Below are 25,291 nucleotides of genomic sequence, written 5' to 3' on the forward strand. Positions count from 1 at the left end.
TGTGGAGCACAGCAGCTGGGTCACAGGCAATTTAAGACAGACTGGAGTCTGTGGGCTATGCCAATGCTGATGCCCTCCCCCTCTCCAACTTGGTTTCCCCACATTTACCTGTAGCAGCAAATTTTTGTAGTGACCAGGGGTAGTGACTGGTTTTACTTGAGTTTATCTTGGCACAGCATGACCAGAGGTTTATAGAGATAGCAGGAGCAAGCTGTTATTCTATATAAAATATTCCTGACACTGACATGACAAGAGGAGACGCTGGTTTGGGATGATAGCAACAGTCTGGAGAAGTGACAATGACATGGCACAGAGGAGAACAGGCATGAACGGGTTGGAGCTGGGGCTGAGGCTCGGCGCTGCCCCTCCATGGCCATCATAAAGTATAAAAACACCAAATAAGTGATAAAAGTTGGCAGGGAGCAGCGGGCTCTTGTGACCCACACATCCCTGGCGTGACAATGACCAGAGTCTAGAGCCCAGCAAAGAGCTTCAGCCGTGTGCTGTGATGCTTTATGCTGCCACCTAAGTGCCTGGCTGTGTCCCCAGGCCGTGGCTAGCTCTGGGGCCATTTCCACTGACTTCAAATAAGTAAAATCTGTATTAAACATTAATAAACATCCATGACCATTCCACATGTGGAATATCTAAAAGAACCTGTCCTGAGAGCGCTGGGCTCTCCCTTGCTGCCACGGACTCTACTGGGAGAAGATGCCCTTGAAGCGGATCTTGTCTTCGGCGTCCTTCTCCCGCAGCCGCGCTTCCAGGCTCCGCAGTTCCTTGGAGACCACGGGCCGCAGCGAGGGGTCGAGTGCCAGCACTTTGGCAAAGTCGGCCTGTGCCTCGGCCACGTTCCACACTGCTGCATGGGCCTTGCCCCGCTTGAAGTAGGCCTTGACATTGTCTGTGGGGAGAGAGACGGGATCAGCAGAGCACCTGGGTCTCCTGCTACCCACCACTGCCACCTGGGATGGCTCATGGCTCCTTACCCTCGTACTTGTTGAGGATGGAGGAGCAGTGATCCAGCACCTCGTAGTACTCCTCACACTGCAGCTTGCACTGGCAGTAGTTTAAGAGCAGGGGTGTGATCTTCTGGTCCAGCTCAATCCAGTCTGGAGAGCCTGGCTGCTCCTGTGGCAGACAGAGCAGGGAGAGTAAGGGGCACCTGTCAAGCCCTGCGTTCCTGGGGATGCATGTGTGCATCTGGGACACCTACCTTCATCTGCAGGTTCTTGAGACAGGCGATGGCATCGTAGTATTTGGCAGCTGCCTCAGGCACTTTGCCCTGCCGGTACAGCTCGTTGCCTTCCTTGTGGATCTGGGGCACAGCCTGGAGCTTCTCCTCATCTGTCATGGCCCATGGGTCCTGCTGGTAGGAGCCGGGTGGCTCCACCTGCCAGCACCCCATCATGGAATCAGAACAGGATCATAGAATTGTTTAGGTTGGAGAAGAGGTCTAGGATCGAGTCCTGCACTGCCAAGGCCAGTACTAAAAAACATCCCACATCTGTGTGTTTTTTGGACACTTCCATGCCCGAGCTCCCCATGCTGGCACCTCACCTTCAGCACCTCGATATCGAAGATGAGGGGCTGGGGGTTCTTCTGGAGCTCGTCGAGGTCGGGGTACCCCAGGGAGTAGTGCTCGTGCATCTGGGCGATGCTGCAGCAGTGCCGCTGCCCCTCCAGCGGGTCCTTCCCCGCTGCGATGTTCCGCAGGCTCTTGGACACTAGCGGGTAAAGCACCACGTGCTGCGGGAGAGAAGGGAGGGGGAATTTGGGGAGGGAGGGGGGCAGAATATCAGGATGCTCCGTGCCCGCACCCCGCGGCCGCAGCGCACCGGGCCGCCCGCGCCCCAACATGACGTCACCGCCCACCCAAACAGACCACGCCCCCGAACATAAGCCACGCCCCCGGACGCCCCCGGCCCCGCCCACCTTGGCGTCGCAGCGGAAGCGCGCACGCTCGCCGGGCCGCATGGTTCGCAGCGCCGCTTCCCACACAGGCAGCTTGAACTTTTTCCCAGCGATGAGCTCCATGGGTTTCCCCCGCGCCCTGCTATCGTCCACCGGCGTCTCCTCATCCCCGCACCGCAGCGTCCGGTAGTGGAAAGTGGCCTGAACGGGCAGGAGGGGCCTACGGCGTCACCATGGCGACGCACGGGGGGGAGGGGGGCGCGCATGCGCGCCTTCCCCGCCGCGTTCCGCTTCCCACATCCCCCCACCCCGCCCGTCCCCCCGCAGACCTGACCTTGGTGCCGTCGCGGAAGTCTGGCAGCGGCCCGGTGCCCTCCCGCAGCACCTCCTTGTCCACGCCGTCCGCCCGCAGCTGCTCGACTTGCTGCGCCATCGCTCCCGCTCCGCCCGCGCCTCCAGCCCTGGCTCGGCCGCCTCCGTTGCCGCTCGGCTCTTTCCGGATAGCGGTGGCTGCGCGGGGCGCCCCCTGCCGGCCCGGAGGTGGCTCGGCGGGGCGGGGGCTCCAGGAAAGAGGCGTGGACTGGGCAGGGGGCGTGGTCAGGGCGGCAGCCGCGCCCCCTGTTCCTGCGTGGTTCTCGTGGTTTCCCGTGTCCCCGCCACCCTCTCCAGGAGACACGGGACGCATTCCGGATTGAAAGCCTTCTGTGACACTCTGCCACCAACGTGGAAGGGCCGCGGTGTAGCACGGAAAGTTGATAATGTCTCGGGGACGCACTGTGAGGTTCCCCGCCCGCCGCGGAGAGAACGAAACCGGGTGGTCTCCTCCCGCCAGCCCAGCCGGGTCTCCGTGCGGGATAGACAGCCACGGCAGGGCCGTGCGACACCGTTGGGGAGGACACCTCAGAGTTTAGCAGGGTTCAGCCCAGCCCACAAGCCATCCAAGGGTGACACAAGGACACTGGCAGGTGGCCGATCCACAGTCCCACACAAAGATCGGAACCAAAATGCAGGTGACTGCGCTGCTGCAGGAGTGACCTCGTAGAGTGCACTCTGTTCTGCCAGCACTGTGACTGCTCAGCACTGCTGCGGCGTGGCTCAGACCCGTCCTCACACACCCACAGGACAGACTACAAGGGAGTTCCTGTCCCCCCCGTACACGCGTTGTTTTTCGGTAATGTTTAGTCCCAGCTTACCCAGGTGTGTCCCCCAGAAATCAAGTGGGCTCTGTGCCCACCTACTTGTGGCTTTACCGCGGGGCAGGGCCGGCGTTCTCGGCGGCAGCGCAGGTGTCGGGAGCTGCGTGCGGTCGGTGCCGAGGCCGGGAGGCGCCGGGGGCTGAGCGCCTCCTTCCTGCCCTGGCGGCGAGGCGAGCGCGGGGCCACAGCTGCGGCAGCAGCGCCATGTGCCAGCGCCGCCGCGAGGGACCGGGGAGCCGGCACCTGGCAGCGCCGAGCGGAGCCGGGGGCTGCTGCCACCCCCGCGGGGCTGCGAGCACCCCGGCAGGGCAGCGCCCCAGAGATTAGGGCTGGCAGCTCTGCAGCTGTGCACCTGCAGCTGCTCTATCGTGGTCTGTGGGTGAAGGCTGTCCCCATTCATCAGGATGGCTCTTGGCAGGCTGCAGCAGCAGCAGAGCTGGAGGCTCGGGGGATACAGGAAGGGCCCCCCCAGCGCAGGTGTGGTGGGTGGGGGGGCTGCCTCCCCCGGGCACATCCGGCTGGCAGCCCACTGTGGCGAGGTGTGTGACGCCAGAAGCGGAGGCCAGGCTCATATTTGGGCACGGAGCAGGTGATTGGAGGCCGCGGCCTCAGAGGCGGCCGATGAGGCACCTGCTAAAGGCTGCCCGGCTGCTGCCGCCTGCATTGGCTCGGGCGCTGGCGAGACGTGGCCTGGCTGCGCTGGCTCGGGGCCGCTGCCATGGGGCCGCTGCTGGCGCTGGCGCTGCTCGTGTGCGTGCAGCTGTGTGCGGGTGAGTGGCGGGCGCTGGGAGCGGGGCCCGCGGCGGTGCCGGGCCCGGCTCAGCAGCCTCCGTGCCGCAGGCTCCGGGGAGCTGCGTCTGGTGGGCGGCGGCGGGCGCTGTGCCGGGCGCGTGGAGCTGGAGCACGGCGGGGAGTGGGGCTCCATCTGTGTCTTCGACTCCGACCGGGACGCCCGATGGGCCAGCGTGGTGTGCCGGCAGCTGGGCTGTGGCCAGGTGGCCAGGGCGTCCCCGTACGCCCCGTTCGGTCAGGGCACGGGGCGGATCTGGCTGCAGCCCGTGTTCTGCAACGGCACCGAGAATTCGCTGGAGGAGTGTCCGCACTTCGGATGGGGACAGCACTTCTGCAGCCACGAGCGGGATGCGGGGGTGACCTGCACAGGTGAGAGGACACGCTGGCCGTGCTGGGACAGCCACCTTGTGCAGGAGCATCCCGGGCAGGGCTGAGCCCTGGTCCGGGCCTGGTGCAGGTGCCGTGGAGCTGAGGCTGGCGGGCAGCGGCAGTCCGTGTGCCGGGAGGGTGGAGGTGAAGCTGCAGGGATGCTGGGGCTCTGTGGGAGACCACAGGTGGGACATGGAGGACGCCGAGGTAGTTTTCCAGCAGTTGGGCTGAGGCTCGGCTGCCGGTGCCTACTTGGCCCGCGAGAGCTTCGGCGAAGGGGATGGGCCCGTCAGTCTGGCGCTGGTGGACTGTAAAGGATCCGAGGCCAGTCTCTGGGACTGCGAGATCCGTGGCTGGGGCCCCTAAAATGTCAACATCCACCATTGGGACGGCGCCGTTGTCTCCCAGTTTAGAAGCTGGTCTTGGGGGGGATGTGATGCCTCTTGCACTTAATTAGTTGCCCTGAGCCTGCGCTTCTCCTTCAGGATTTTCTCGGCTGGTCGGAGGTGCCGGAGCCTGTGCCGGGCAGCTGGAGGTGCGGCAGGACCGGGCCTGGCTTGGTGTGTGTGAGGATCAGGTGGACATGAAGGCGGCCCAGGTGGTGTGCAGGGAGCTGGGCTGCGGTGAGGCGCTCGCCATGGGCGGCAGTGGCCGGGTTGGGGCGGCACCGGGATCGCTCTGGGACGGGGGCTTCCAGTGCAATGGCACCGAGTCCCTCCTGAGCGCCTGTGCCCGGCGTCCGGCCCCCAGGCAGGGCTGCAGCGGCCGTGCCAGCATCATCTGCTCCCGTAAGTGCCGGGGACAGCGGGGGCTCCTGGGCTCCGTGCGGCATGGCCGCCCTCACCGCCCTTCCTGCCGCAGCCTACACGGGCTTCCGCCTGGGGAACAGCAGCTCGGGATGCTCCGGGCGAGTGGAGGTGGCCGTGAGGGGGACGTGGGGCTCCGTGTGCGCCAGCGAGTGGGAGCTGCCCGATGCGCACGTCCTGTGCCGCCACCTGGGCTGCGGCCGCGCCCTCGCCGTGCCCCCAGGAGGCTCCTTCGGCAGCGGGGAGGGGCCGCTGCGGCCGGACACCTTCGGCTGCAGCGGGAGCGAGCGGCACCCGGGCCAGTGCCCCGTGTCTGTGCTGGGGAAGCCGCCCTGTGCCCCCGGGAACGCCGCTGCTGTCAGCTGCTCAGGTGTGTAGGGTACCTGCGAGAGGAGCCTCTAGGGCTTTTGGGACTGCCCAGGATTCGGGATCAGAAGATGCAGGGTTATTTTGGTATGAAGTGCCTATTGTGAGCATTTTACAGGCGTTGTCAAGTCCGTGCGGCTGGTGGAGGGTGAGACGCGGTGCGATGGGTGGCTGGAGTTGGCCGTAGACAACGGGACGTGGCGCCGTGTGCCAGCAGACATTTTGTTCATACGGAATTTCAGTAAGGTTTGCAGAGACATGGGCTGTGCAGGACTGGACATGACTCGGATGGTGGATGGCACGATTTACCTGAACTACATCAACGAGACGGAGAGGGCCATCTTGGATAGTGTGCTCACAACCATCCAGGAGATGACCACAGCGCTGACTAAGGGGCCCGAATGGCTGAACGAGGAATTTTTAAAGGACCACGTTCCCCCTGCTTATTTGTGGTGGATGAAAACTGCACCAGCTGGAATCCATCACGGGGCAGAAATCATCTGCTCAGGTGAGTGTCACAGGAAGGAGTGGAGGTGCCGGTGCCCCGGACACCCAGCCCAGGCCGGTCCTTCCGTGCCCGCAGGCAGCCGGCAGGTGAGGCTGGTGGGGAGCTCAGGGCGCTGTGCCGGGCGCGTGGAGGTCTATTCCGGTGGCAGCTGGAGCAGCGTGTGCCAGGAAGGCTGGGAGCTGCAGGACGCTGCCGTTGTGTGCCGGGAGCTGGGCTGTGGCACGGCCCTGGAGGCGCCGAGCTGGGCGCGCTTCGGTGCCGGCACGGGGCCGCTGTGGCCGTACATGGCCGAGTGCTCCGGGAGCGAGGAGTCTCTCTGGGAATGCGGGCGCTCGGAGCAGCGCGAGTGCGGGCGCGGCCTTGGGGCAGGGGCCGTGTGCTCAGGTCAGTGGCGGGCACGGCCAGATCAGGGTCCGGCAGAGGCCCCGGCGGGTTGGTGGCCGTGCCGTGACCCCCGTGCCCCCCTTGCAGAGCAGATCTCGGTGCGGCTGGCAGGCGGCCGTGGGCGCTGCCGTGGCTACCTGGAGGTGTCCTATAACGGCACCTGGGGCCGCGTGTGCTCCAACGGCACCAGCACCGGCACCGCCGCCGCCGTGTGCCGCCAGCTGGGCTGTGGGCACCGGGGCTGGCTGTCGGCCGTCCCCGGCCAGCAGGCGTCCCGTGCCTGGCTGGCCTGGGTGGGATGCGAGGACGGGGCCCGCTCACTCTGGGGGTGCCCCTCGGCACCCTGGCAGCTGCAGAGCTGCGGCGCTGGCGGGCACGCCCACGTGGATTGTGAGGAGGACAGCGATGGCAGCACCGAGACAGACACTACCCCATATCCGGAGGGTGCCAGCAGCACAGGTAGCTCTGCCCGTGCCTGCATCCCCCAGCCCGGGCTGGCTGGGATCCCCCTGCCCTCACTGCCTGGCTGTGTCCCCACAGGTGTCCCCAGCAGCAGCACCCCGGCAGTGGGCGTGGGGACGGTGCCTGTGCCAACTGTGCTGTGCGTGGTGCTGGGGACGCTGCTGTGCCTGGCCCTGGGTGCCCTGGCCGTGCTGCTGTGCCGTGCCCGTGCCTGGCGCCGAGGTGGGTCCTGGTGGGTGGGGACGGGACAGACCCGGTTTGGGGTTCCAGGGGCTCCTGCCCTGTGGAACAGCTCAGAAGATGGGCAGGGGTGATCTTGGTGGCACCCACCGTGCCCAGGGCCCCAGGAAAATGCTGCCTGTGTTTCCAGGCCGTGGCAGAGCTGCAGATGCCATCTCCAACGCTGTCTACGAGGAGCTGGACTACACGGCCATGCCGGAGTACCAGGAGGTGCCCAGTGGCCCAGGTGGGTGCAGCCCTTGTGCCCCAGCTCTGAGTGCAGTGAAGGCTCTGCCTGACAGCCCCATGGCACCTTCGGGTCCTGGTGTCCCTGCAGTGGCTCCTGGCCATGGGCCGGGGTGTCCCCTGGGTGCCAGAGCAGCCACGCTGTGTGGTGTGAGGTTCTGTCACCTGCGGTGCCACTTGAGGCCACTCCCATGTCCCTGTTTATCCCCTGCAGGTTCCCTGTCACAGGGATGGGTCAAGAAGCTGCCGTATTCCAGCGGGGACAGCATGGAGGGCAGTGACACCGAGGCAGCCCCAGGTAGGGCCCCAGGGCAGGAAGGCAGCAGGGAGAGCAGGGGAGAGGGGACACAGCCGGGCTGGGGAGCTGAGGGGACAAGTGCTCCCCTTGTCAGTGTCCAGTGAAGCATTGCCTTTCCCTGCTGGACCCGAGGGTCACCAGCACATCCATGATGGTAAGGGCATAGGGGATGGCACAGCCAGACCCCTGCCAGGGCTGCTGCTCACTGCCATGGATCCCTCTGCATTTCCCAGACCCCCCTGCCTGGCCCCAGGAAGGAATCCCAGATGGCTACGACGATGTCCTGGATGTGCCACAGGATCCCCCTGCTCCAGGCACTGGGGACATGTCCAAGGGTGTGGCACAGCAGAGGTGGATCTGTGCCCTCCCCACAGGTAAGAGGCCTCACAGCTGCCCTGTGCCCTCTGCAGAGCCACTCCCTGGAGGGTTTGGCTGTGGGGGCGGGCAGGGAGCCAGCAGCAGATCCATGGGTGCTGTGGTCAGAGCCCAGGTGGGGTCTGTTCGGGGAGATGCAGAGCTGCCTGCTATCTCAGGCATCTTTCTGTGCTGTCACCAAGGTGTGATCTCGTCCTCTTCAAGTGCCCCAGGATCTACACAGGACCCCTTGGAACAGCCCTCAGGGCACTCGGACTATGATGATATTGGTAGCAGCGCCCTGGAGACGGTGCCATGAGGATTCCCTGGCCATGCTCCAGCCCTGGGGACATGTGTGTGGCAGTGTGGTGGGAGTCTGTCACCAGGAAGGGGTGATCATGTCCACCGTGATCACCCCATTTTGTCCATTGCTGCAGGAAAACAGCTCCGTTATAGGGATTTTCTTTTATTTCAGTCTGAATTTCCCTTTTGTCCTATTAAAACCAAAACTGGTCAGATACTCACTCCCAAGGCTCGGACCTCACTGTGGTGGACGAATCTCCATCCTGGGTACATCAGCCACTCTTAGGGGATTCGGGACCGGATCTGGAAGGAAGGACACATCCCTGGGATTGGGATTGGTTGGGGGAAGGGGCGTGGAGAAATTGCTGGCATCGTGTGCAGGACTTTGGCACTGCCAAATGCACACATCTTTTTCCTGCAACTCCGAGGGAAAGGGAGTTGTTAGGACCTGGACCCACCCCACAGATGCAGCAGGATCTCGTCCCTGTTCCCCGCAGGTGGGTGTCACGATCCACTCAACGCGAGCAGGAGTCGTGATGCTTCCTTTGACCCCAGGGTGCAAAAGACAAAAGCAAGAAACTTTTTATTGAGCAGCAAGGAGCAATGCAGCTTATTGCGTTTTAGCAAATCAGTTTTGGGATAGAAGAGAGAGAGAGATGTAAAGGAAACAAAGTAAAAGGGGGGGAGAGAGAGAGAGAGAAAGGATGGGATTATAGCTACCAACAGAAGGGATGCAACCTCGTGGTTGTCTGATGATAGATGCATCATTGATCCGTTTGCAAGAAAGACATCTCAAAGTCTTTTTAAGAAAGTCACCTTTTATACTCCTTTTCCATAGCAAGTTGCCTCTGGCCAAAGCTGGGGAGATTTATGGACTATTGTATGTGGAGATCATTGCTCCAGGGAACAGGTGCTGGAACGGGACGCTATAACCAGTACCCTGCTCGAGAGCAGCGTACCATGGCAAGCACCAGGCACACCTACAAACAGTCCCTTGGCAAGCATCCACCTCGGCCAGGCCAGAACTCAGGTCCAGAGGGAGTGGTGGGGTCCTGGGTCTCAGTCTCTGATGATGGTCGTGAGGCAGATCAGAGAAACTTCGGACCGACTCTTACACCACCCCGTGACTCACGATCATCATCAAGAGCGCTCCTTCGTGGTGGTGTTGTGAAGTCTTCAGGACTCGTGCGAGTTGATAGCGTATCCTGTAAAAAACAGAGAAAGTTGGATAGAATAGAAAAGTAGGAAAACGATAAGGGAAAGGAAAAGAAAGAAATAAAGCAAAACAATAAATTAATTTTACAATCAATTTTCAATTCCAATTTCTGATTACAAAAAGATAATCTATTTTTTAGTTAAAATACAACACAATTAAAGATAGGGAAATTTAATCAATATTAAAAATGCAACACAACCAAAACAAAGATTTTTAAAACAAGGAATTTTCAAATTAGAAATCAAATAATTAATTTCAATTTAAAATGCAACACACCTAAATGAAACCAATTTTAAATCAAAACCATGTTTTATCTTATTTTAAATCATACATTTCACCTTGTGTCAATAACTTTAGGGATGTCAACAGTTACCAATTTGTGTACTTAATGTAGAGGATTGGTGGGCTGTAGAAGGCCAAGAGAGGCAAAAATCATACCTTGTAATTTTAGTAAAGTTTCAGGCACAAAGGTTTAAATGATTTTTAATACACACTACCCAATTTTTAATAAAAACACTATTGCAAGCAGTTCTTTTTGATGGGCCCATTCTCTATGCTCGAAAGGATAGAGAATAGCTCCGTCATGATTCAGCCCTCATGCAATCATAGGGAATATTTCATATACTGAAGCATATGTTGTCAGTACAAAGGCTGTGGCTGTGTTTGTGCTGGGGATGTGGGTAAAATTTACGAAGTTCCAGTAGGATTGGAATTATTTTTCAAAATCAGTGGCACTATCCCAGATTATTCTCCAAATTTCAGTAGGAAAAGTCGCTTCCTCACCTTCTCTTATAATTGAGGCATCAACTGACTGCAACCACAGTTGAGCCTGGATACAGCAGAGAGCTGAAGAAATGTTAGACAATTTATTCATTAATACTTCTAAATCAATACTATTGAAAATTCCCAATCTTGTTCCCACAACACCATTTATAGCTCTTGTTGTTCGTTTCTTAAAATGATCCTGCTTTAAAAACCAGGTTGTCCAGCTGTCAAAAGAGGTTTGCAGAAAAGGTGAGCAAGCTGGCTGAACTACTGAGACATTGCTCTGCATTGACAATTTGATCTATTTAAAAGACCATGCTGAATTAAACAACATTTGTTGTTGGGCAGTTTTCCTAATTAAATATGATCCAAGTTAAAAAATATTTCAGGCTCAACAAAACCGGTGGCTAGGTAATAGATAGTTACAGCATTAACATTGAATTATTTACAGTATTTTGCTTTGTTTTTCCAACACATAATTTTATGGGAAAATTGTACAGCAGTTCAATTTTGATTTTGAATCTCACAAAATAAAACACGGCTGTAGGGTCCTGCGCCATAACTGTGTACAGGTTCGATGAGGGATTCAGAAATCTATCTTCATGTTTCGCGGCGTTCTTCTGTGAAAAGTGAACACAACAGAATCTGCCACAAAGAGGCAGGAGGTTAAAATGATGGAAGTATCCAGAATGCAACGCGGACTGGAATTCTGTTACTTTCCCAATCATTTTGCTGCTAAAAAAGGAAGCCACTCTGTACTTCCATAAAACACAGCGTAATAGTCAGTGTAGATGCAAAGAAAAGAGGCACTCCACACCTCAAGCTGGAAAACACTCCAAACAAACCATCAGCTCCCCAGCCTGAGTGCTACCCTCTCCCCCAGCAATAATTTGTTCGGCAGAAGCATCAGTAAATGAGAAATTTGCTGTTTGTTTGGAGGAGAAAGCAGAGGCAACTTTAATTACTGAGGCAGGTTTGTCGTAGCTGCTCCCCAAACTCTCAGTTTCTGTTATCACCAGATTTTTTACAGTTTCTTCTGTTACTGAGAAGATATTACAGTACTGCTTGATCGGGGCATACCACTTCCTGACTGAGGATTTCTGGGCCATCCTGTCAGGGGGGGAGATCCCAGTAGTGGCTGTCTTCAAAAACTACACTTCCTGAGAAGGTTTTTGAATTTTCTCTGAGGCAATTTGCAAGCTAGGGCTTTCCAAGTGGGAGATTATTTTCAGTTGGGTATTCCCCACTACTTCTATTTCATCTCCTCCCACAAGGGTCTCATCAATATAGTGATAAACAGCCACATAATTAGGTTTGGCTTTCTGGACTGGTCATACAGAAAAGTCAAAAGGAGAAAATGTGTCTTTGTTTCACAAGTCCTGTATAACTCGTTTGATCCTTTCTTTGGCACCAGAGGGAAGAGGGTATTGTTTTACATTTACAGGTAACTGCCCAGGTGATTTTTAGCCAGCAGTGAATTTTATTTCATGTATAGTTTGTTAGCAGCCAGCTTTGCGAATTCTTTCTAGGAGTTGGTCGGGGAAACGAAGTAAAAGTGGAGAGAGAGAGAGAGAAAGGATGAGGGTAATAGCGACCAACAGAAAGGACGCATCCTGGAAATCATCTGACAATAGACGTGACTTAATTCGGTTAGGGAAAAAGAGATCTCAAAGTCTCTTTAAGAAAGTCACTTTTTATGGTCCTTTTCCAAAGCGAGTAGCCTCTGGCCAAAAGATGGGGAGATTGTGGACTATTGTATGTGGAGATCATTGCTCCAAGAAGCAGGTGCTGGAACAGGACGCTATAACCAGTACCCTGCTCGAGAGCAGCGTACCATGGCAAGCACCAGGCACACCTACAAACAGTCCCTTGACAAGCATCCACCTCGGCCAGGCCAGAAGTCAGGTCCAGAGTGAGTGATGGGGTCCCGGGTCTCAGTCTCTGATGATGTTCCTGAGGCAGATCAGAGAAAATTCGGACCTAACTTTTCAACACCTCAGCAGCCCGTGCTGATGCCATGACCACTGCTCCGCCCTTCCCAGCTGCAGCAGCTCCCCGAGCAGAGGCCAAAGCCCTCCTGGCCCGTTTCCCTCGGTGCCACAGGCTGGGCTGCTGCCGGCTGTCGGGAAGCTGCTGACTGTCGGGCGCCTGCTGCTGGAGGGGCCCCGTCTCAGCTGCCTGCACCTGAGTGACAACGAGCTGGGAGCCCACGGCGTCCTGCAGCTCTGCTGGCAGCTCCAGCATCCCGCCTGCCCGCTGCAGAGCCTGGGGTGAGGGACCTGCCACGGCCCCTTCCACGCCCGCCCAGCATTCCCGAGCTGGGGAGAGGATGCTGCGGGACAGGCAGGGCAGCACCTCCCTCCTCACAAGATCTGAACACTTTCTCTCTTCTCCTGCCTCCTCCATGCCCAGGCTGAGCACGGACGGCTTCAGCCAGGCCCTGCTGCAGGAACTGGACGCCCTGCGGGCACTGCAGCCCGCCCTGAAGATCGGCAACCTCCTGGAGCATGACGTGCCGCAGGCAGGGGCCATGGCCCGGCTGCCCTGCCAGTGCGGGCTCCTCCTGAGGGGGGCAGGAAGGCGCTGCCCTCCTTCAGAACACCTTCCCTCCTTTAGGAACAGCCCTTCAAGAACCAGAGCCATTCCCAGCCCAACTGTCAGTGCTGCCTGCAGGTCTGAGCCTGCCCCACCCGTGCGGCACAGAGAGGAGATCCTGCTGCCTCTGCGGGGCTGGGTCTGGGCCCTGCCCTCTCCCTTTCCCCTCCGGTGTTGCTTGAAAGAGTTGCATGCATTTGGCAGTGCCAAATAAAGGTCCTGCGGGCAATCCCTGCAATTTCCCAGGGCTCTTCCCCCCAATCCCACCAATCCCAGGCAGTTTCTCTAGATCCACTTGCAGCCCTGCAAACCACAGCAATGGCTGATGTACCCAGGATGGAGATTCCACCACCACAGTCTGGTCGCAGCCCAGGAGTGCGTCTAACCAGATGGCTTTTAATAAGAAAAATGGGAAATTGACGCTGAAATCGAAGAAAATCCCAACAGAGTGGCTGCTGTTCGGCAGTGCTGGACAGGGAGGGGTGATCTCTGTGGGCATGGCCACCTCCCCCAGGGAACAGGGCCCCAGCACACTGCCACATACATGTCCCCATGGCTGGGGCATGGCCAGGGAATCCTCATGGCACCGTCTCCAGGGAGCTGCTGCCGACATCATCAGACTCCAAGTGCCCCTGGGGTTGCTCTGAGAGGTCCATTGTATATCCTGGGGCGCTTGGAGGGGAGGAGATTCCACCTTGGAGACAGCACAGAAAGGTGAGTGAGGGGACATTCAACTCCATGTCCCCCCTGACAGACCCCACCTCGTCTCTGACCACAGCACCCATGGATCTGCTGCTGTCTCCCTACCAGCCCCCACAGCCAAACCCTGCCAGGGAGTGGCTCTGCAGAGGGCACAGGGCAGCTGTGAGGCCTCTTATCCTGTGGGGAGAACACAGATCCACATCTGCCACTCCCTTGGACATGTCCCCAGTGCCTGGAGCAGTAGGCTCCTGTGGCACATCCAGAACATCGTCGTAGCCATCTGGGATTCCTTGCTGGGGCCAGGCAAGGGATCTGAGAAATGCAGAGGGGTCCATGGCAGTGAGCAGCAGCCCTGGCAGGGGTCTGGCTGTGCCATCCCCTCCGGTCTTCCCACCAGGGATGTGCAGGTGACACTCGGGTCCAGCAGGGAAAGGCAATGCTTCACTGCACACTGACAAGGGGAGCACTTGTCCCCTCAGCTCCCCAGCCCGGCTGTGTCCCCTCTCCCCTGCTCTCCCCGCTGCCTTCCTGCCCTGGGGCCCTACCTGAGGCTGCCTCGGTGTCACTGCCCTCCACGCTGTCCCCGCTGGAATACGGCAGCTGCTTAACACATCCCTCTTACAGGGAACCTGCAGGGGATAAACAGGGACATGGGGGTGGCCTCAAGTGGCACCGCAGGTGACAGAACCTCACACCACACAGCGTGGCTGCTCTGGCACCCAGGGGACACCCCGGCCCATGGCCAGCGGCCACTGCAGGGACACCAGGACCGAAAGGTGCCGTGGGGCTGTCAGGCAGAGCCTTCACTGCACACAGAGCTGGGGCACAAGGGCTGCACCCACCTGGGCCACTGGGCACCTCCTGGTACTCCGGCATGGCCGTGTAGTCCAGCTCCTCGTAGACAGCGTTGGAGATGGCATCTGCAGCGCTGCTATAGCCTGGAACCAGAAGTAGCATTTATCTGGAGCCCTGGACACTGTGCGGGGCAGCAAAATCACCCCTGCCCATGTTCTCAGTTGTTCCACAGGGCAGGAGCCCCTACGCCCCCAAAAGCCGGTCTGTCCCGGCCCCCAGCCACCAGGACCCATCTCGGCGCCAGGCATGAGCACGGCACAGAAGCACGGCCAGGGCACCCAGGGCCAGGCACAGCAGCGTCCCCAGCACCACGCACAGCACAGTTGGCACAGGCACCGTCCCCACGCCCACTGCCGGGGTGCTGCTGCTGGGGACACCTGTGGGGACACAGGCAGGCAGTGAGGGGAGGGGAATCCCAGCCAGCCCGGGCTTGGGGATGCTGGCACCCTCCGGATATGGGGTAGTGTCTGTCTCGGTGCTGCCATTGCTGTCCTCCTCACAATTCACGTGGGCGTGCCCGCCAGCGCCGCAGCTCTGCAGCTGCCAGGGTGCCGAGGGGCACTCCCAGAGTGAGCGGGCCCCGTCCTCGCAGCCCACCCAGGCCAGCCAGGCACGGGACGCCTGCTGGCCGGGGACGGCCGACAGCCAGCCCCGGTGCCCACAGCCCAGCTGGCGGCAGCGGTGCCGGTGCTGGTGCCGTTGGAGCACACGCGGCCCCAGGTGCCGTTATAGGACACCTCCAGGTAGCCACGGCAGCGCCCACGGCCGCCTGCCAGCCGCACCGAGATCTGCTCTGCAAGGGATGCACGAGGGGTCACGGCACGGCCACCAACCCGCCGGGGCCTCTGCCGGACCCTGATCTGGCCGTGCCCGCCACTGACCTGAGCACACGGCCCCTGCCCCAAGGCCGCGCCCGCACTCGCGCTGTTCCGAGCGCCCGCATTCCCAGAGAGACTCCTCGCTCCCGGAGCACTCGGCCATGTACGGCCACAGCGGCCCCGTGCCGGCACCGAAGCGCGCCCAGCTCGGCGCCTCCAGGGCCGTGCCACAGCCCAGCTCCCGGCACACAACGGCAGCGTCCTGCAGCTCCCAGCCTTCCTGGCACACGCTGCTCCAGCTGCCACCGGAATAGACCTCCACGCGCCCGGCACAGCGCCCTGAGCTCCCCACCAGCCTCACCTGCCGGCTGCCTGCGGGCACGGAAGGACCGGGCTGGGCTGGGTACCCGGGGCACTGGCACCTCTAGCTCTTCCTGTGACACTCACCTGAGCAGATGATTTCCGCCCCGTGATGGATTCCAGATGGTGCAGTTTTCATCCACCCCAATTGGTCAGGGGGAACCTAGTCTGTAAATAATACTTGTCCAGCCATTCGGGCCCCTTAGTCAGCGCTGTGGTCATCTCCTGGATGGTTGTGAGCACACTATTCATAATGGCCGTCTCCGTCTTGTTGATGGTGCTCAGGTAAATCGTGCCATCCACCATCCGAGTCATGTCCAGTCCTGCACAGCCCATGTCTCTGCAAACCTTACTGAAATTCCGTATGAACAAAATGTCTGCGGGCACACGGCGCCACGTCCCGTTGTCTACGGCCAACTCCAGCCACCCATTGTATTGAGTCTCACCCTCCAACAGCAGCACGGACTTAACAATACCTGTAAAGTGCACAGAATTAGCCGTTCATCCCAAAACACTCCTTTTTCTGGGTAACATAATTTCAGTTCCTGGGAGATCGAAAGGCTTATAACACTTCTCCCACAGGTGCCGTACACACCTGAGCAGTTGACAGCAGCGGCGTTCCCGGGGGCACAGGGCGGCTTCCCCAGCACAGACACGGGGCACTGGCCCAGGTGCCGCTCGCTCCCGCTGCAGCCGAAGGTGTCCGGCCGCAGCGGCCCCTCCCCACTGCCGAAGGAGCCTCCCGGGGGCACGGCGAGGGCGCGGCCGCAGCCCAGGTGGCGGCACAGGACGTGCGCATCGGGCAGCTCCCACTCGCTGGCGCACACGGAGCCCCACGTCCCCCTCACGGCCACCTCCACTCGCCCGGAGCATCCCGAGCTGCTGTTCCCCAGGCGGAAGCCCGTGTAGGCTGCGGCAGGAAGGGCGGTGAGGGCGGCCATGCCGCACGGAGCCCAGGAGCCCCCGCTGTCCCCGGCACTTACGGGAGCAGATGATGCTGGCACGGCCGCTGCAGCCCTGCCTGGGAGCCGGACGCTGGTCACAGGCGCTCAGGAAGGGCTCGGTGCCATTGCACTGGAAGCCGCCGTCCCAGAGCGATCCCGGTGCCGCCCCAACCCGGCCACTGCCGCCCATGGCGAGCGCCTCACCGCAGCCCAGCTCCCTGCACACCACCTGGGCCACCTTCATGTCCACCTGATCCTCACAGACACAAAGCCAGGCCCGGCCCTGCTGCACCTCCAGCTGCCCGGCACAGGCTCTGGCACCTCTGATCAGCCAGGAAAATCCTGCAGGACCAGCACGTGCTCAATGGCAAGGGATGAAGTGCATGGAATGCCAGATCTGCAACCAAGGAAAGCTTCTACCTTGGGAAACAATGGAAGTGTCCCAGACATGGATGTTGACATTATAGGGTCCCCAGCCACCGATCAAGCAGTCCTAGAGCCTGGACTCATTCCCATCGCAATTCTTGAACAAGACACTGACGGGCCCGTCTCCTTCACCGAAGCTCTCGCGAGCAGAGTAGGCACCGGCAGCCGAGCCACAGCCCAGCTGCTGGCAAACCACCTCGGCGTGATTGATATCCCACCTATCATCTCCCACAGAGCCCCAGCGTCCCTGCAGCTTCACCCCACCCTCCCGGCACACGGACTATCGCCGCCCGCCAGCCTCAGCTCACGGCATCTGCACTAAGCCAGGGCCACGGCTCAGCCCTGCCCGGGATGCTCCAGTACAAGGTGGCTTCCCCAGCACAGCCAGCGTGTCCCCTCACCTGTGCAGGTCACACCCGCGTCTCGCTCGTGGCCGCAGAAGTGCTGTCTCCGTCTGAAGTCCCAACACTCTTCCAGCGCATTCTCAGTGCCAAGGCAGTAGAAGAAGGGCTGCTGCCAGATCCGCCCGGTGCCCTGTCCGAACGGGGCGTACGAGGACGCCCTGGCCACCTGGCCACAGCCCAGCTGCCGGCACACCACGCTGGCCCATCGGGCTTCCCGGTCGGAGTCGAAGACACAGATGGAGCCCCACTCCCCGCCGTGCTCCAGCTCCACGCGCCCGGCACAGCGCCCGCCGCCGCCCACCAGACGCAGCTCCCCGGAGCCTGCGGCACGGAGGCTGCTGAGCCGGGCCCGGCACCGCCGCGGGCCCCGCTCCCAGCGCCCGCCACTCACCCGCACACAGCTGCACGCACACGAGCAGCGCCAGCGCCAGCAGCGGCCCCATGGCAGCGGCCCCGAGCCAGCGCAGCCAGGCTGTTATAAATGGGCCAGGACACCAAACTGCTTTTATCAGCCTTTATTACAGACAGCTCTGGGACGGGGGCTTGAGGGAGTCGCACACCCCGCTGCTTGCTCCTGGACAATGCGGAAGAGGAAGAGTAGTGCCGCTTTGTCTTCTCCATCAGAGCTGGGCCTTCTGTCCTCACGGGGTCCCTGGGAAGACTGCTGTCGGCTCATTGTCCACACCATCGGAGTATTAGTTAGGTCATGGATAGCAGGTGAGCGATGCTTTGGGTGCTCTTCAGTAGCTTTCCTTACTTGAGGGAAACATTTTTAGTTCTTGGTGGTTTTAGTAGACAGAGTTTTAAAAAGGTATCTACTCTCATTGACACTCCCACAAGCCCTTGTTACAGTATGCTGATCTCGCCGGAAGGATGGAAGTGTACAGGATCAGGTACGGGAAGAGGCGAGGGACAAACAACCATGAGCGCAGATGGTTATCATACAGCCAACGAGACAGTTAACATACAGACGACAACTTAGCTTATTACTTGTAACATTTTCCCCCTTCTAAAACTTTTATCGGGCTTCAGCCCGCATCAACCCTTTAAATTAAGCTGTTTCTTTATGAACTTGGTATATTTTGCGGTTCCTTTGGTATTTCCTGTAAATTTCCTCAGCCGTATTGAGAGTTTTTATTTTCTTCTTGTTTTTAACTTCCCCCATTACTTCTTGGTGTTACTGGCCTTTTTTCAGATCAGATTCATTTCTTTTTGATAGGACACTCTCCCAGCGATTTTTGTTTAAAATTTCCTATGTTTTCATACAGCCAATAGGTTTTGCTGTCCATAATACATGTCATTAATTGTAAAAGGTTGGCACAATTGGGACTTGGTATTGAGTGGGTTTTGAGGATGGCTATTTGAAAGTCTCCTGCATATAACGGGTAATAGCACTTGCCACTTCTCCTCCTTGAACGCTCACCACCAGATGGTTGCCACAATCAAGGGTCTGGTACAGGGCACTTTGCCACCCATGTCTTCCCCCCCTTACTTAAACACCTTTGGAGGATCAGCAACTGTATGGTGAAAGTGTACTATGGTGAAAGTGTACTTTGATCCAGTCTTGTCCCCTGTTGTGATGATTTTACCATATGTCTTTTGTTGCAGGAGCTCACTTTCCCTCTTTGCTACAACCTTTTCCTTTTTGTCTTTTAGGGTCTGATGACTGCATGTGTGGGAGGATGTTCTATCTTTCCAGAGTTAGGATCTGTAACAAGAAATACTAGAGGTTAAAAACATGCCTATATAATAATTTAAAACTTTAAAAAGGCATAGATTTTGGTATTATATAAATTACTTTAAAAAGGTTGAATTTTACAGGTAATAATATAAATTACTTACAACATTAAAAAGGTGTACAGTCTTAGTAAGTTAAAACTCTTAAATTAAAACACTTTTAAATACATTAAAAATATTAGCTCAATACTGGACTTTGCAACTTGTGTGAGTTATAACTTTAAACTAATACAACAATAGCAACAATTTAAATAAGTAGGAACATAACTTAATATTTTAGTTAGTTCTTTGCTTTCTTCTTAGCAAATTTAGTCTTTGTTTTAGGGCATAGATTTTACAACATTGAGCTGACTAATTAGAAGTCAATTTTCCTTTTTTTTTTAAGGTTTGTGCTATTGCTTTTCAGTTATTGTTACAACAGCATATCCTGAGGCTTACTTCTTTTTAAGTTCATTCAAGTGGTTTCAGGTTTAAAGACTAAAATTCTTGGATTTTTCCAAAGAGGGGACAGAGCAAAACATACAGGGAAAAGACAGGATTTAGGCAGCAGCTTTTCAACTGGAAATAAATTTTTTGCAAAACAGAAAACAAGACAGAAGTATTTCTTTTTCCCACTAAAAGAGGCAAACAATGCTTTTACTGGTATTTAAAAATTGTTTTTCATTGCTAAGTTTCTTATTATTATATTTTTTTTGATCAAAAGTTAAAATTTGACTTGGTGCACAATACAACTTCCAAATTTTTTTATTTTTTTGGCAGTTTTATTTTCAGTAGCCAGCAGAAGACAACAGCAACAGAGGAAACATTTTAAAGGCTCTTGGCATCCCTGCAGGACCACAAAAGCACCTTGTCACGGTGTGACTTGGGTTTGCCAACCTTAATATATTTAATTTTTTTTAGAGACGGGACCCAGGAGTAGAGACAAGGCAGGCTTAAAACTTAGAAAGGTACGAGAAGAAATTTATTAATAACACAAGAAAAAATTCAGAATAAGATCTCTAGATTGTTCCCTCCTCCCCTTCATTCAACATTTCTTACCAACAAACATACAGAGAGCACTTCAGTCAGTGATACATTCAAATAATCAGTTCAGTTCACTTAAGAGAGAAAAGTCCCTTTTTGGTTATGGCTTAGGGCGCGTCTTCACCTTCACAATCCACATCTGCACGGGAAAATATTGCAGATTATGACTTTCCTCTCATTCTGTCACAGTCCTTCCAGAGCTGTGCAATGGGTTATGTTATACACATGGGGTATTACTTTTTAAAGGCAGGCTGCTGAAAAACAAGATTCTCTTCATCTCCTTCACTATCAAATGTCTCTGTCCTTATTCCAGTTCCAGAACAGAGAGAGCTCCAAATCTCTAAGGAAAAAAGTCTTCTTCTCAAGCACCCTAAACCTGCCCAAGTATATTTTACAGTTTAAAGGAATTTTAGTGAAGTCACAATCCCCTTAGCCCACAAGAAAGGTTTTCAGCTACTTATCAGTTTGCATCTTTTCAATCTCTTCCCACCAGGAACTTTCTCTTCATTGTGCTGACTTCTGGAGTCTCTAGGCTTTATTTTTTCTCATTCAGGAGAGCTTAAAAAAAATCAAGGCTCTTATCCAGGCATAAAGAAGTTACAATTGTATCCAGATTGTGAAGAAACAGCATGGGCAGCTGGAGGCCTCCTCTCATAGAGCGAGGAGAGGAGGTGGGGGGAAGGGAGAGCTTTTGGTGGTTCCCCGATCCCCCCTGTTCGGCCATGCCACGTGGAGGGGAGAGCTCCGGAACTCCATGTGGTCAGGGAGGAGGGGCCGAGACCATGCGGCCGGGCCGGGCCCCCCACCAAACCGAGGCCAGGGTGCCAAGCTGGGCTCCCCGCAGAGCCGGGGCACCGGGCCGGACTCCAGGCCGAGCCCAGAGCTGGGCCGGAGCCCCCAGCCGGGGACCACCACCCCCAGAGACCGGAAGCCGAAAGAGAGAGAGCAAACCTGATCGACTGTGATTTGTGAAAGCGAAATAACCTTTCATTGGTTTCCCGAGCTGCCCATCACCAAATCAGCTCTCTGATTGGTGGCAGCAGCCCACAGGGGAAGCTCCCAGAGACTGGGAGAGCCCCTCCCACTTCCCAGCCTCATGGAACTTGCTTTGAGGTGAATCCACCCCTCCCCCCTAGCACGTGAAACCAACACACACCTGTACAGGGTATACAGCAAAAGCACAGAGAAAGTTAAGAGCTTAGATTTTAGTGACACACACGAGCAGGAAGCAAAGCTTTAGAGTTGGATGCACTTGCCAAAGGACTAACAAGTGGCTGGGCCACTGGTCTTACTTGTTCCAGAGTCTCCAGGTGAGACTTTGGGCTCAGGGTCATGAGCTGGAAGGGCTTCCTGAGAGGCTGGGTGGGATCCAGACCCCCATGTGCAGCTCCCCGGGAGGCATGCAAGAGGAACAGGTGTGAGCAGTTGGGGGCATTTCCCTCCACCTATCTTTGCTGGGGAAACAAAAGAAATGGGTCCTGGAGATGTACACATATATGGAGATGCCACAGTTGAGAGTGCGGAGGTTGGGATAGGACAGACAGTCAGGGCTGCACGCTGGACTGTCCTTTTTCTCTCCGATCTTTTCACTCCCTTCCCTGCACACTGCCCCATAATTAAAAGTTAAATCTTGTTTGCCCACAGAACAAAACATCCACTAGGCTGTTTTCGTTATCAAAATGTAAAAATGGTAATACAAAAATATTGCATCACCGATAAGACACACCAATAACAGACAAGGACTAGTAATTTAACAAAATATTGCACCTTTAACAACAAAATAATAATAGTTTTCCAGATATTTTATCTCTAACAAAAGGTATTAATAAACATGTAAAAATACTCTTTGAATAACAGAAATAAACTTATAAACTTACTAATAAATACGCTAACTACTGTATTAGTAAAATAATGAATGTATTAACAAATATGCCAAACATTGTATTACTAACAACAGAAATGGCATAATGAGTGCAAAGATTTTAATGAGTATTATATCATTCAAAAAGGAAAATAAACAAAACAATATATTATTAATGATAAAAAAATAGAATAATGTAGGGAATAAAATAAAATATATATAGATGTATCAATTTAAAGAAGTGAAAATAGTGTAAAACAAAATTAAGGTCTTAATTTTACTATTTAGATTAGTCCTTTTAACAAAACTCGGAGGTGCCTCTACTTGAAAGGAAGATTACTGACAGGCAACACAACTCTTAAACAACTAAAACTTATTTGGCTCTTTTAAAATTCTAATGTAAATTTCTGTTGCTAAAATTATAAGGTGCCCCTACTTGAATGGAAATTACTGACGGGCAACACAACTGGCACACTGGGGTTAGGTATTGAAGTAGGGTCCCAACGGGGTTCGCCTCCTTCTCCTCTCCACACTCCTAACAAGATAAGAGTTGGATCCCAATGGGGTTCGCTTCTCTTCCCTCCCCACACTCTTAACGGATTGGAGTTGGGTCCCAACAGGGTTCCTCTCGTCCCTCCCCACACTCCTAACAAGGTGAGAGTTGGGTCCCAACGGGGTTTGCTTATCGCCCCTCCCCACACTCCTAACAAGGGTTCGAGCCGGTCGCTAGCACGGCTTTGGTCACCCTTCCCTATAGTCCTCCCCTACTAAGGGTTAGGTCCCAACGGGGCACTGGCTGCCCCTCCCTACACCCCCTTCTGCGTGGGACTCACGCTTAGCCCTAGGCCTCTGCACGCCCGGAGTTACCTAAGCTGCTTAATGCATGCCACTCACACTTTTGCCTAGGGCTCCAGCACTCCCGGAGGCACCCAGACCTTGCGTGCCACCCACACTCAAGTCTAGGCCCCCCGCACGCCCGGAGCAACACAGAACCCTGGACAATGGAGGATCTCACCCCCCCCATGCGCCCAACTTGCTGGGGGGGTGTCCTCTCTGTCCCAAAGAGACGCCTCACTTACTCTCAGGCCTCACTCGCTTCCCCCTGTTCCTGGCCGGCCCCCTCACGGGAGTCCGGAACCTCAGTACTGAGGGGTCCACACTCGCTTCGGGGGTGTGGCTGCCAGTACCCGTATCACTCACATACCACTCGCTCGCCTCCTAGACCAGCTGCCAGCTCTACTTGCCAAGGCGCTCTTCCGCGTTGCTGGTTCCCAGGCTGTCTTCTTGGCCCAGAATAGCCAGCTGTCCCTTGGAGGCCTGTAAGGGTGGGTGGCCGTCCCATCCTTGGTCCTCTTCTAGGCGTGGCTGTCCCGGACAAGCCCCCAAACTGTTATAAATGGGCCAGGAGACCAAACACCTTTTTATGGCCTTTATTACAGACAGCTCTAGGGAGGAGGCTCGAGGGAGTCGCAGACCCTGCTGCTTGCTCCTGGACAACGCGGAGGAGGAGTAGTGCAGCTTTGTCATCTCTGGCAGAGCTGGGCCTTCCGTCCTCATGGGGTCCCTGGGAAGACTGCTGTCGGCTCATTGTCCATGGGGATCACACTATCAGAGTGTTAGTTAGGTCATGGCTAGCAGGTGAGGGATGCTTTGGGTGTTATTCAGTAGCTTTCCTTACTTGAGGGAAACATTTTTAGTTCTTGGTGGTTTAGATAGAGTTTTAAAAAGGTATCTACTCTCAGTGACACTCTGTCCTGGTTATAAGGACAGGTGTCTGATGATGAAGGCAAAAGTTTTTCTTTGAAATAGAGACATTAATTCCACTCCCCCCAAGTATTATAATTGTTTGAATCAAGGAGAGATAAGGGGCTAGGAATATCAGCTCTTTTACTGATATATTTAACCTGTAGAAGCAGAAACAACAGCAGCTGTTAAAATTACCAACAAAACAGAAGAGATAACTTGGTTCCAGTCCTTTCTTTAGCTGCAGGCACGCTCTCTCTGCGCTGTGTCCCGGTGCTGCAGACGGGCAAAGCCCGGCAGCTGCAGAGAACAGGCAGGAGCGGAGGCGGGAGAGGGGACAGGCAGTGGCCACGACGGTCTCGGGTGAGAATGGGCTGGAGCGGGCAGCCCCTCGCTCACCGTTTGGGTTCTGGTGGCCAGCTATGTCTGCAGAGGCAGGAGGCTGCAGTGGGGCAGATGCAGGGCAGGTGATCGCAGAGGGTCTGGCTCTCCTGCGTTCGGCAGCGTGGCTCCAGACGGGCGATCCTCCTCCTGAGCTCTCGGAAACACGAGGCCCCTCCGGAAGCACGAGTGCCCCTCTCGAAGCCGATCCCACCTACCCCTTTTGTCTAGAGTCCTCAAAAGGTCCTGGGTGTAACCCAGCCAGTTCCATTGGCATGATAATGGGAAAAATTGACACAGTAATAGAAAAACACTCAATCCCCAACACACTCCCACAAGTCCTTGCTACAGTATGCTGATATCGTGGGAAGGACGGAAGTGTACAGGATCAGGTACAAGATGGGGCGAGAGAAAAACAACCAGGAGCACAGAACACAGAACATTGTAATGAATGGAAGATACAACAGACGGTACATACAGACAACAAGACAGTTGACATACAGGCAGCACCTTAGCTTATTACTTATAACATAGGCCACGTCTCGCCAGCGCCCGAGCCAATGCAGGCAGCAGCAGCCGGGCAGCCTTTAGCAGGCGCCCCATCAGCCGCCTCTGGGGCCGCGGCCTCCAATCACCTGCTCCGTGCCCAAATATGAGCCTGGCCTCTGCTTCTGGCGTCACACACCTCACCACAGTGGGCTGCCAGCCGGATGTGCCCGGGGGAGGCAGCCCCCCCCACCCACCATACCTGCGCTGGGGGGGCCCTTCCTGTATCCCCCGAGCCTCCAGCTCTGCTGCTGCTGCAGCCTGCCAAGAGCCATCCTGATGAATGGGGACAGCCTTCACCCACAGACCACGACAGAGCAGCTGCAGGTGCACAGCTGCAGAGCTGCCAGCCCTAATCTCTGGGGCGCTGCCCTGCCGGGATGTTCGCAGCCCAGCGGGGGTGGCAGCAGCCCCCGGCTCCGCTCGGCGCTGCCAGGTGCCGGCTCCCCGGTCCCTCGCGGCGGCGCTGGCACATGGCGCTGCTGCCGCAGCTGTGGCCCCGCGCTGGCCTCGCCGCCAGGGCAGGAAGGAGGCGCTCAGCCCCCGGCGCCTCCCGGCCTCGCCACCGACCGCACGCAGCTCCCGACACCTGCACTGCCGCCGAGAACGCCGCGGCTCCGCACTGCCCTTGCCCCACTGTGAAGCTACAAGTGGAGGGCACAGAACGCTCTAGAATTTTGGGGGATGCACCTGGTAAG

The 25,291-nt window shown here is 56.4% G+C and overlaps 3 protein-coding genes across 3 annotated transcripts in view; 1 reads left to right on the forward strand and 2 right to left on the reverse strand.

Annotated features, from left to right (window-relative positions):
- Nucleotides 1-138: 138 nt before the first annotated feature.
- AIP (aryl hydrocarbon receptor interacting protein) lies at nt 139-3,250 on the reverse strand. Its single transcript, XM_056494193.1, has 6 exons — nt 2,249-3,250; nt 1,936-2,115; nt 1,561-1,749; nt 1,217-1,393; nt 990-1,131; nt 139-904 (listed from the first exon to the last, which is right to left on the reverse strand). Exons 1-6 carry the CDS (start codon nt 2,597-2,599, stop codon nt 699-701), a joined length of 1,245 nt encoding a protein of 414 aa, XP_056350168.1. The 5' UTR covers nt 2,600-3,250; the 3' UTR covers nt 139-698.
- Nucleotides 3,251-3,783: 533 nt separating this feature from the next.
- On the forward strand, nt 3,784-8,443 carry LOC130254534 (antigen WC1.1-like). The gene is made up of 12 exons (XM_056494172.1): nt 3,784-3,880; nt 3,951-4,271; nt 4,757-5,059; nt 5,133-5,447; nt 5,562-5,951; nt 6,027-6,335; nt 6,423-6,794; nt 6,876-7,019; nt 7,168-7,263; nt 7,477-7,560; nt 7,794-7,934; nt 8,118-8,443. Exons 1-12 carry the CDS (start codon nt 3,829-3,831, stop codon nt 8,231-8,233), a joined length of 2,643 nt encoding a protein of 880 aa, XP_056350147.1. The 5' UTR covers nt 3,784-3,828; the 3' UTR covers nt 8,234-8,443.
- A 4,371-nt stretch (nt 8,444-12,814) lies between these two features.
- LOC130253630 (uncharacterized) overlaps nt 12,815-25,291 on the reverse strand; it is a 112,372-nt gene continuing 99,895 nt past the window's right edge. Inside the window, 1 exon segment of the mRNA XM_056492352.1 lies at nt 12,815-13,487. Within this exon segment, the coding sequence (XP_056348327.1) occupies nt 12,825-13,487 (663 nt within the window). The 3' untranslated portion in view covers nt 12,815-12,824.

This window comes from Oenanthe melanoleuca, chromosome 5, assembly GCF_029582105.1.
Source record: "Oenanthe melanoleuca isolate GR-GAL-2019-014 chromosome 5, OMel1.0, whole genome shotgun sequence".
NCBI classification, from domain to species: domain Eukaryota; kingdom Metazoa; phylum Chordata; class Aves; order Passeriformes; family Muscicapidae; genus Oenanthe; species Oenanthe melanoleuca.

Coding starts and splice junctions, on each gene's coding strand:
- AIP (XM_056494193.1), bottom strand. CDS start 2,599: ATGCGTCCCGTGTCTCCTGGAGAGGGTGGCGGGGACACGGGAAACCAC. Junction 1,750..1,935: donor GCTTCCGCTGCGACGCCAAG/GTGGGCGGGGCC, acceptor TCTCTCCCGCAG/CACGTGGTGCTTTACCCGCT. Junction 1,394..1,560: donor TCGATATCGAGGTGCTGAAG/GTGAGGTGCCAG, acceptor GGGTGCTGGCAG/GTGGAGCCACCCGGCTCCTA.
- LOC130254534 (XM_056494172.1), top strand. CDS start 3,829: ATGGGGCCGCTGCTGGCGCTGGCGCTGCTCGTGTGCGTGCAGCTGTGT. Junction 3,881..3,950: donor GTGCGTGCAGCTGTGTGCGG/GTGAGTGGCGGG, acceptor TCCGTGCCGCAG/GCTCCGGGGAGCTGCGTCTG. Junction 6,336..6,422: donor GGCAGGGGCCGTGTGCTCAG/GTCAGTGGCGGG, acceptor CCCCCCTTGCAG/AGCAGATCTCGGTGCGGCTG.